Here is a 12279-nt window from a genome sequence, read left to right as displayed (position 1 = left end):
TGCTAAGATACAATGGAAACATTTTGTTTGCGTTAGAACCCCTTATACTCACATAATACTTAGTGTTTTTATATAAAATAAAATTTATTACGAGATCTTGAGACAGAAAAAAATAATGAGTTTATTTTGGATAAAAAAATCACTAACAAGTTTTAAATTAATAAACAAAATTTTATGTCAGAATTTTGCTCCTAACAATGCATGACTTGAATAAAAGTATGGCATTACTTTGGCATAAAAGAAGTCAATATTCCTCTATTTCCCGATTTTACGATATGGACTTGAATAAAAAAATATGGAAACCTTACAATGTACAAATTATATAACTACTGCGGAAATTACATAATTTTAAATTTCTGAACATTTTAGATTTACTCAATAGAATTCACAAAAAATATTTAATCCAACAACTCCGTGAAATTAGATTTTGGAAACTTCTTGTTAGTGAAAAATTTAAGAATATTACTCATTTATTAGAATGGAAAACCGTTAATAAACCTTTGAGAATTTTGAAATAAAGTTAAGTGCTTTTCTGAGTCATCATTGCATTTATGAATAAAGGGACGCAAAAAACAGTTTCATTGTTTATAATGTTGTATTAAGAATATTATCCATAGAATGAAATACATATCTATATCAGTGCCTGCGATTTTTTAAGTTAATCGTATTTTACTTCAGGTTAATTATTCATAATACCTTTTCTTATATGTTGAGTATATAAAAACATAACGCCGTATGTACATGGCAACTGGCGCCTCAATAGGCGTATATATTCGCATTAATACTTAGATGTAAATAGTGTTAATATACAAATAGATGCAAATTTTCAACCGAAACAGTTCACAACATTTCAAAATAAGTACGAACATACCTACATACGTATGTTGGCGACGATATCGTTCCATTGACGGCCCATTTGTGCAAATTCTACATATGCACATAATACATAAACATTTGTTTGCATGCATGCTTTAATTTTTGTAATGACGGTATACTCAAAAACAAAATTAAAAAAATAATTATAATACAACTGGTATGAAACAGCACGTTCAACTGCAAATTCAATTAGCTTTAGAGTAAAAGAAATCACAAAAATATCAATATTTGGGGAACGAAAAACAATATGATGCCATCATAAATACTAATGAGCTTGGCAAAAGCAGAATTCAGAAAGCGTTTTCTGAAATAAAAGTGATTTGCAAATTACTTATAAACTTAGTTGAAAACATTTTAGAGGAACTTATCCCAAAAAAATTTAATGAAACACTCTCTGTAAAATCATATGGCATAACTTTTACAATGATTTATAACAATCCTATTTTGCACAGGACCAACAACTAAAAATTAATGCACCAAGAAAGGAAAAAATAAATTTCAAAAACAATATATTTTCTAATCGGATTTCAATGTTTTTTAAATATACAGGATTACCAATTTTCAGTCAACAATATATATAGATAGAGATCTATTATATTATCTATAGGCCAAGAACCTATAACATACGGAGATAAGAACACGAATTTTGTTCCACAGTGTTATTTGTTTAAAAATATCGCTTTATATGATTTGTTTTTATATGCGAAGCAAACGTTAAAAGATAACCTACTAAGATATGTGGCTGATTCTGTAATTTTTCCAGTAAGTACTAGCAGTGAGTGATTATGAATGAAAAATATATTAAAAATGTGATGAAAATAAATGAAATTTCGAAATTAACGGGTTAGGTGGGTTTAAAATTCAAACAATTTCTTTTTTGGCTTAATAAATAGTGCTATATGTTTAAAATGTCCAAAAATCCATCCGTGTAATATTCTAAGAGATGGATATACCCTTTGGAAGTTCTGCCCATAAGGCTACGACAAAAATTCAAATTTCAATGTTTTCTTTTTCCTTCTTTCATTAACTAGATTTATCCATATACTAACGAAATATTTTTGGTTAATTTTTTTGAAATTATCCAATCATGAGTCCACCGTAAGGCCTTTATTTTTTGGACACGTCATGGGAGATGGATGCCCACGGCTGAGTTTTCGATATTTGTAAATAAAAATGTCACAAAAAATTCTTAAATAAGTATCTTTTATATGCTCAATTGTTTAAATGAAGTAAATGATTATATATATTAAAAAACAATTGTAAAAATACCCTTGTTTTTGCCCTCTGAATCCCACCTAACACCTTAAATCCTATTTTAATATTTATCGACTAGGACTAACTAAAAAATATTCGCACATTAATTATGTTAGAACAAGTGCAAAGTGTAAAGTATGGAGTATTAATTGCTATTTATATGCTTATAAGACAACTTGAGATCTTGTGAACCACCTAAACATATTGCTATCTTTTACGTCATAATAGCGTAAAAAAGTGAACATATTTGTTTTTTTTTAAACCAATACTAGAACCCTGTATCTGAGCCAACTTCGACACGTGATTTATGCGAAACTCGGCAGATAATGGCAAACCTTCAACAAGTGATAACGAAAACTAAACGAGAAAGCACTAACAAATAAAGATTATTAAAAAGAAATCTGCAATAACCATTTAACTTTCTTCGTATTCAAAACTAATACTAAAAGTTTCGATGACGTAAGCAACACACAAATAATTAGGCAAAGCCTTTGACGTCTTCGATAAATATCAGTTTAAAATTACAGATAAGAGAATGAAGAATTTAACATGATTTGCTACTCATTATGAAATTATCATTACCTCAATCTAATCACATATACATACATAAATTGGATGTTTGTATGTATGTATTAATAAATACAGAATTATGTGAGCTCGAAACAGCCCCCATTCTCAGACCGTTTTCACACGGGCAATTTTTGTCGCGGCAATTCTTAGTTTTATAGGAGAGGGGGCGACCAAGGGAAGCGAGAGAGAGAGAAATTCTCCTCTCTTCGTCGCCCCCTCTCCTATAAAACTAAGAATTGCCGCGACAAAAATTGCCCGTGTGAAAACGGTCTCAATTAATCTGTTGCGTTCGCATTTCCATTAAGTATGAAAATATTTCTTCCAATAAAACGAAAAATTGAAATATTAAATGCAAATCCATGATAGGAGTAGAATTGGGTTGACAACCTTCAAGTGTGAAATTTGAAAGCCAAACAATCAAAATTGATTATCAGTGACAATTGATTTTGTCCAAGTTGAGTACCACCAAACACCGAGTGCTATATGGTCGACGAGAGACAAAACACACAAGTACTGCGCCTACAATTGAGAGCAAAAAATGTCGTTTTGGGACACGGTAGAAATTTTGAAGTGTCTTATCTCAAAGGATATCTACATAGTCGGAAAAAACGAAGTAAATAAAATTGATAAGAATTTCGCATATCAGTAGTGTTGAAGCATGAATGGTTTTCACTTATTGGCAAAATTATTAGGTCAATTTATAAAATGGATTTAAAATTATATTAGTAACATATGTATGTAATATATTTAGAAGAAAATCTCTTTGAGAAATATTATGATTTGACAGTTCCTACTCTCGAAATCCACGACATGTAAGGCATTGTAAGGCTCAGTTAATAGTTTTTTATTGCTCGCAGATGTACATTTATGGAATGTAAAATAGGTCAGACTCTTATTGTAAATAAAATGAGCATATGTAATAGCTAATTGTATATAAAAAAGATTTGGAAAATATAGCATTGGTTAGAATTTATTGTTGACAAATAAAGAATCAAAATTAAAGACCAATGTACAGTAATTTTCGGATTTTTCGAACAAAATGCGAATAAAATGAAAAAGTAAACAGAAAATTTTACACAAAACAAACAATGTAGGGAAAAATGAAGATAAGGATGTGTCGGTGAGTCTCTTTAAATAGCTCTTAGGCTCAACCCATATCGGAAAAGACGTATTTTCTTGTCTGATACAACATCCCATACTTTCATATGTGACAACCACTTTGCTTGGTGTGGGTTAGAGCAAAATACGTTTTTGTGCCTTATTAGTCAAAGACGTTTTTGACTAATCCGGTGTGGGTTAAGCCTTACAGATCTAATTATCGACAACATCTCCTCCACTGCTTTACAATTCAGCAATGTAATTGTTTTTTGACAGGAACTGAGCCCTCAAACTCTCCGCAGTCGACGGCGACTTTGGCATTTCCGCAATTTTTTCCCGGATCCGTAACTTTTGTTGAGTGCATTTGCGAAACACACAAATTTTGAACACAATTCGGTTTTTATATCCGAAAATTTTTGCATGAACTTCTTTAAATGGGTCACACCTGTGCTATAAGCGAGCGGTCATAACCGAGGAAATCTTTTAGCCAGGGCCTAATATCCGAAAAATATTGTACATATATTAAAAAGGCGAGTGCTATAATACTATGGATTAAATGCCGCAAATCATTTGCAATATAATAATTTTAAGGTCTGCTCAGATATGTAAATAAACGGTGCAGACAGATTAAAATGTGGTGACAACAAATTAAGTACCGAAGTTTTTGGCAGCTCAAACAGTGAACCGATGATGTCACATTGATTTGCGAGTACGCAAGCGAACGACACTGTAAGGTTTCGGTTGAAAATTAACGCTGCGTGAAACTGGCGGCAGTGAACAGATATACACATGTACATATGCATTTATTTGCTGAGCGTATATATGTTTATAAATTATATATACATATGCATTAAGCAGAATATTTCCTTATCGAAAAAATATGTATTAAAAATTAAAAACATAGAACACAATAGTTTAGTAAATTTAAAAGTAAATACGTGTATACTTGCATACTTATACTTATGTGTACACAAGTATTTACTTAACCAAATAAAGCTTACGCACGAAAAGCATTGTACCTATTGCAAAATTTATTTTATCGTATCGTATCAAGAGACGTAATGCTACAAATTTTCAATGCGGCAAATATGTCGCATTTATCAACGATTGATAAGAAGAAGACAATTGAGAAAGTCGAAAAACAACACACTAGCAAATAAATGCATACATACATATATGTTTGTATGTACTATAAGCATATGCTTATTTTAACATTTATACTGGTATAATATACGTATGTATATGCTATCGCTATATTTTGATAAAGACCAGTTCGGATTGGAGATATGTATTTGTATTGGTACATACATTTTTATGCTTTTTTTAATTGCAACCTCTTTTAGGATTGCATTTTCAGAAATTAGTGAGCTATTAAATCAAAACCTAGATTTATTTGATTGCATGCTATTTACTAGCTTATAAGACCATTATAATCATATTTATTTATAGCCTTAAGAGATTTTGGAATATTTTTATTAATTTAATATTTCATTATTTTACAAAATATATTTGCGAATCAATACAAAATTTTGTGAAGCAAGTCGATAAGATAAATTTTCATAAAAAACTGATAAAAAGTATTTTATCAGACTTTCTTTATCCCGCCATTGTAAACATTGTTTAAGAACACTTATATAGAAACATAATATATTTATCTTGTTTACAAACATACTTATGAGTGTGATTATTAATAAAAATATGTGGCACACTGTGCCATGGTCCATAAGTACATAAATATAAGTATTTATAGAAATGTCCATATCTCCAAATATCGAGTAAATACGAAACACCTGATAATGGAATTATACTAGCTTATAATTGTACAGATCGTAATGAAAACCTTTGACAGCAAGACAAACTTTGCAATGGGGTTAAGTAGTACCTCAGCTTCTTCAGATATAATCCGGACACTTATATTTGGTTATTATAAAATTCGACTTTCGTGTCGTTACATGACTGATAAATACAAACATTAAATAAAGTATTCAGACGTTTCATGGTTTTTCTGATCTTATTGGAATTACTGTGGACTAAAAGTGCGCCAGACTGTTGTTTGAAAAGGATCACCAAAACATAATGTTTCCGCCACCATTTTTAACGATCGTGTCCTTAGGATTGCAGACTGTATATTTCGGTCTCTTTACGTAACGAATAACTCCATTAAGAGTTAAAAAGTTGATTTTTTTTTTACCAGAGAGCCTTTCGGATAGCTGAAGGGCCAATATTGAATTCACATTTATTTTGTATTTTTTACAGACAATGTTATTTTGTTATTCCTTAACTCGAACTCTTGAATTGGTAAATTACCTACATAATTCAAATTACCTACCTAATTTTCATGGCTTACTGGTATTGCATTGTAGTTGTTTTATATGCATCCCTGTCCTTATTATTTTGCACATAACTGTATATACATGGTATTGTATCTATATGCAAATCATTCTTATAAAATATATTCGTATTCGGAGAATTATTGAAGTCTACTAAAAAGGCAAAATATGGATATAATCTGCATTTTCCTCTTAATTCAATAGTGTATAAAACTTTGCGGTCTTATGTGACAGATATTATAAGGGGTTCAGTATTTTTCGATACATGAATTTTGAATTTTTTCGAAGATCTAACTTTGACCCTTTACCTCACCTTCACCTTTACTATGGTATTGGCTCAATTAAGGTGTCAGGTGGGTTTCAGAGATTGAAAAAGGGTATTTTTATAATTTATTTTTAGAAATGTACTATCATACAATCAAAGATACATATTTAAACAGTATTTTGTGAAATTTTTTTTTAGAAATTCCGAAAACTCGGCCGTTGGTATCTCATCTCTCATGACATGTCCGGAAAAAAAGATCTTGATGTGGACAGCATAACTAATTATTGGTTAATCTAAAATCAAAAATAGTTCGATAGTACATGGATAAATCTAGTTAATGAACGAAAAAAATTATTAAAATTTTAATTCTTTTTAAGAATTTTTACAAAAAAAAATTCACTTGGATCGAAAAAAATAATTGTAATAAAAATAAATAAAAAATCATTTGTTCAATAACTACATAAAGTGATTTCAAAAATGTGTGCAAAATATGAACAAAATCGCTTCATAACTTATCAAGAAATCGTGGACACCGACTTGAAAAATTGAATGTTGAGATAAACACGTTTAAAGCCCAAAGGGTCTATCTTCTAGAATTTTACTCGGATCGATTTGATATTTTTCGATAATATTTAATATTGTACTATTTAATAAGATAAATGTTGAAATTTTGAAACCCACTTAAGCTTAACGGCATTTGGATTATATCTCTACCAATGGCATACTAGTTCGAATTCTCCGTAATGGCGATATTTTTTTTACATTCAGACGTTTATAAGCATTTACTAAATATATATGCTTATATGTAAGTGTGCATCTAAGATGTATATATGTGTACAAAATACAAGTGCAGAATTTATGACGGTAAACAATGTACGCTTTCAACCCGCTCTCAGCAAATATTCTATTTCTTATTTATTATTATAACAAGTTTGGTTTGCTTACTCGCATTTTTAGCGAAAATCTTTCAAAAACAAAAACAAATCTGAATAATCGTGCAATGCGTACAAATATTATCACGAAGTCGGAGAAGCATTTCGCGTTTCACTGCGCTCTTTTCTATACTTCTTATGCATATGTATAGTGTTTTGAAATGTTTTTGCGTGCAAATGTATGGATCTGAGTGTGTAATAGGCAGCAGTGTTTGTACACAATGTGCCGACTTGGCATAATTTGCCATTCTTTGATTCATATATTTTATGAGAAATTAAAAGTTTCAAGTAAACTTATACATACATACATAAACATTTACATCTATGAACATACACACATATATAGAAATATCACAGCCAGCTTGTCATCACCGGATATGACAATATAATGTACATGCATATTTGTTTGTTTTAAATTTGACTTTACTAATTGAAAATATTGTTGCATTTCCATTTATCTGGTTTCATTTATAAAAGCATCTCAGTCTTACTCGTAAGCCAACAAAGAATGATTAACGCATTTTCTTGTGGCCAATGTAGAGATTATCGCTATATGCATACAATTGGATATGTAGCTAAATACTGATAGGTATACTTCTCTCAGACGCAGTAAAACACTTTTTTTCGTTTTGTTGCTCTTTTGGTAATTGAGGTGTCAAATTAATATTGCACCAAATAATACAGGGTATGCAAACTTTTATATCGCTATTCTTGATTAAATTTAACATTTTTAAATCAGTTGAGTTAATCAAAGACAATTTCAACGAATTTTTTGTATTTGCTCCTCCAAATGTGACAAAAAAGGGCACACAAGGTCCTTTTGAGATCTCTTAAACGTCAAGGTATAATTAAAATACACTATTTTCGAAAAAAAACCATAGAACGAAATATAAGTTTGACGTTTTAGTTGTAACGACTTAGAAGATTCCCCATATAAAATCTTGCGAGGTTGATAGTCCATAAAAACCCAAGTTCCAGTATTTCGAGGGAATGGATGATGAATGTTGGATCATTTGTCTGCCGGCAAATGCCTGAAAAATATCTTGACTATATGGAGGCTATAGGAAGTATTGACCTGATTTTCCCAATTTTGGCACAGAGGCACACTAGTGGAAAAAACAGATCTTCGTTGAAATTCTTTAGAATACCTGAGAGATTTAGGTATATCTGGGGTAAAAAACAGGTCTCAACCACTAGGCGTGATTTTAGTGATATTAAGATGGGCGATGTCACACTAGAAACGCAATATATGTGCCAAGTTTTGTTCCAATATCTTCACTGGTGCTTAATTTATAGATTTCTAAGTGAAGGAATCAGATGGGCTTAAAATTTTTGGTATAAGGAAAGTAGGCGTGGTTGTGAAACGAATTCTTCCATTTTCAAAATATGCTATTGGTATGCCAAGAAAATGTGACAAACCGAATTTCGTAATTACTTCTACTTAATATCATGAGATTATCAATAAGTTGTATGTGTTATAATAATGTTAATGACAGTACTATTAGATTTTTTTGGTAAAAGCAAGCACCCCCCTTAGCGTCGTAACAAACTGTCTCTCGCTATCACGGCTTCCATTCAATAAACACTCAGATTTTTTTAATTTACATAAAAATAATAATTATAATTGTTTTATTATAAAATAGATCCGCTATAAAATAGGAAGCCAATACGCAATTAGTCAATAATTTGGTAACTTTTCACAAAATGAAATTTGCATGTACAAACATACAAATATTTGCTCTCTCGTACATCGACACAGTATACAAATACATACATACATAAAAGTATAAATACACACATTAAAGAGAATCTGCGATTTTAGAAGGTTTAAAATTCCATTTGCTAAAATTCATAAAAATTCTAGTATGCACATACGCACATTATATATTATAATTCAGAGAGAGCGCGAATTTGCAAAGTCGAAAAGCTTCGATAATTATATAAAGTCGATAGGGCATCTCAGGGCAAGAACAACACTTAACGTCCTCTAGCAACGGAAAAACTGAAACAAAGGCTATATATCGATGGTTAAATGTTTTCGTTTTTTTGGTTTTATTTCCCCGAATGTATGTATGTATGTATATGTATATTTGTACTTTTATTGGTATTGCTTGGTTTGGGATACAACAAAATTGAAATTGTTATTTTTTGTAACGCAGAAAGCCGGCTGAAACCAGTTTGAACTTTCTGCAACTTGGACGCTTAATTGGCAGTCTAGTACATGGGTTAAATATCTAATTGAATTATTATATTAAAAAAATTGTATGCATACAAAGCAGTTAAATAATTCAATTGTTTAAATAAATTGATGGTGTTTTAGGTGATGGCAATTGAGTAAATAATTAATGTTTTGGAAGATTTATATTTCTTATGTACATTAACATTTGTATGTACGATAAATAACTTTAATCACAGTATTAAGACGTTTTCTTTTTCTTTTTTATGTGCTTAGAACATTTCTGAGGCTGTAATAATATGCATATACATATGTATGGCAAGCGAGAATTCCTTTATATTTTTGAAATTAAAAATAAATCGTTGAATAATCTGGTTCCTTAGCTTAATGCAAAATGTTCACAATATCTCTACACTTTTCAGCAAAAATTAAGAAGTATAATATAATACTTAGGTTTATCAGTACATAAATTCCTAAATTTTACCCCACTCCACAGACTCCTACATAGAAGTATAATGAGTACATATATACATACGTATGTATATATGCATTTTATTAATGCCAAGTTAAAGTAAACAATTATGAAATGTGATATATGAAGCTACAAAAAAAATTGAGTCATACCAAATGAGCGATGCTTTTGCATTGAAGTAAGTATAAATATAAAATTGCTTATTTTCATGTATGTTCATACATATGTATGAACAATTGTAAGCCTCGATGAAATATTTGAGCAGTAATCTTGTTTGCGCAACAAACTAAATACATTTTAGTACTGAACAATATGAAACTTGGTATTTACTCATAACTTGTACAGATAACCGAATTGTTTTCCAAATTATTTAGAAAAAAATCAATAGGCAGTATCTACATACAGCCATGGACGTATAAATTGCACCAATCCTACAACAACCGGTCTTGTGATACCGAGATTGACTTGGATTTTCTGATTCGACCACGATCTGTTATTTCGGCGAACCTGATTGTTTGGATTGGTAAAAATTTTAAATTAATAAACAACAATTTTTAGGAGTTTTTGTTTAATTTCATTCCTCTATTCATGTAATAATAAAATAAATAGCTATTTCTAAAAATTGGTGTAATTTTCTTAAAATTATGTATACCAAATACCAAAATGATTATATCTTTTAAGCAGTGAAATTTATTGCTTTGATTGTTTTTCTATTTTGCTTATGGGTATATTGCATTGGAAAAATTAAATTAATACATTGTACATTTGAACTATTTGTTGCAAAACACGCGATCATCTGAAAAAGTCAAATATTTAATTACGACAAAGGATGGATACCCCCTTGTATTACAATTATATTTAGTATTGGCATCTTTTGCGTTATGTTTGGGGGCTCATTATCCTACTGGTATATAAAGTAAATTTTTTTTGCTGAGGGCTCCTAATCCATCACATCTTAGGACTCTTCCGTCATTTGCCTTTGATTAATACCAGATTTGATATACCATTGTGCTACAGAGACCACAAACTAAACTATTTTGCTATTTAAATGGAAATAATGCCACGGTATACATACTTTTGTTGCGTGTAAATCTTCAAAAAGTCTTCATTCTGCAAGCTAACGGTAAATATCATACAATTATTATTTGGTAGCTTATAGTATCTACCAATAGTATGTGCAATTTTTTTTTTGCTGAACTCTTGGAAGAAATATTTAAATAATAGTAAAAAATGTGGTGGGGTATACATAATTTTGTCGTCATATGAATCCATATCGATATTTTGTCAAATATGAATATAAACTTTTATTCTGCACATATGTACATAAGCAGTTCACATGTATTTAAAGAAATTGTTATTTATTTTTCCAATAAACATACACTAAGAACTTGTGAACATTTAATTAGGTATATATGCCCTGTAATATATTTTAGTAAATTAGAAATATATGCTTGTGTTAACGCTTTTTTTCTTTTTAATTGATAACTTGTCGATAAATACGCTGAACTACTATTATGTATCGTTTTCGAACAGTCTTTTTTGGGAATTTGCCAACTGACATGCGCGCTAGTAATTTAAATACTATTTCTATTTTTTAATGTTTATGCGTAAGGTATGCAGCATTACTAGTCTTGTTTTGAGTTCAATAATGAAACCAATAATTAATATTACGCATACATGTTTAATAACATTTATAATTCTATGTACTTACTTCAGTTTTGTAGGGTCGGAAATATCAGCAAATGTAGCATTGCCGTGGTTTTCTATAGGAACATTTTCGACTATTCTAGGCACTACATCGTCAACTGGCGTTAATATTGCTCCACTTAATAAATCACTTTTACTTTTGATTTGTGCACAGCTACCAATACAAAAGCATTCTAAGAAAACAATTAAAGACAACACAAGTATGGGAAGGCTTCGAATTTTTGCGTGAATAAGAGGGCGAGGTGGAGCACTAGATTTGCAATGCAAATCGTGAAACATTGATTTTCCACTTCTTTCATTCGACAATGTGGATGCCAACAATAGCTCTGGAGCTAAAGGACCACTTGAGGAAGATAAACACCAAAACGACGTGGTATCTAATCCATTGTTTTTCAGTAAAAACTGTTTATTTCTAGTCCGTATTTGGCTTTTGTATGACTGTTTTCCTTGGATTTGCATTTTGATATTTTTATTTATAAACTTTATTTAAATAACTTTGCTAGATTCACTTCACTACTTTACAAAACAACCAAAAACTAAAGAAACACCAAATAATGCACTACACTTAACGAACAATTTCCAACTGTCAAATTCCATGA

At 30.3% G+C, this 12279-nt stretch overlaps 1 protein-coding gene across 1 annotated transcript in view; it reads right to left on the bottom strand.

Annotated features, from left to right (window-relative positions):
• The window catches only part of LOC105217407 (unextended protein), a 27931-nt gene extending 15652 nt beyond the window's left edge, over nucleotides 1-12279 (bottom strand). Inside the window, exon 1 of the mRNA XM_011192391.3 lies at nucleotides 11685-12279. Coding sequence (XP_011190693.2) covers nucleotides 11685-12139 — 455 coding nt within the window. The 5' untranslated portion in view covers nucleotides 12140-12279. The remainder of the gene's footprint in view (nucleotides 1-11684) is intronic.

Source organism: Zeugodacus cucurbitae, chromosome 3, assembly GCF_028554725.1.
Source record: "Zeugodacus cucurbitae isolate PBARC_wt_2022May chromosome 3, idZeuCucr1.2, whole genome shotgun sequence".
Lineage (NCBI taxonomy): Eukaryota > Metazoa > Arthropoda > Insecta > Diptera > Tephritidae > Zeugodacus > Zeugodacus cucurbitae.
Note: the sequence above shows the minus strand (reverse complement) of the source record. Positions and strands in the feature narration are given on the sequence as shown.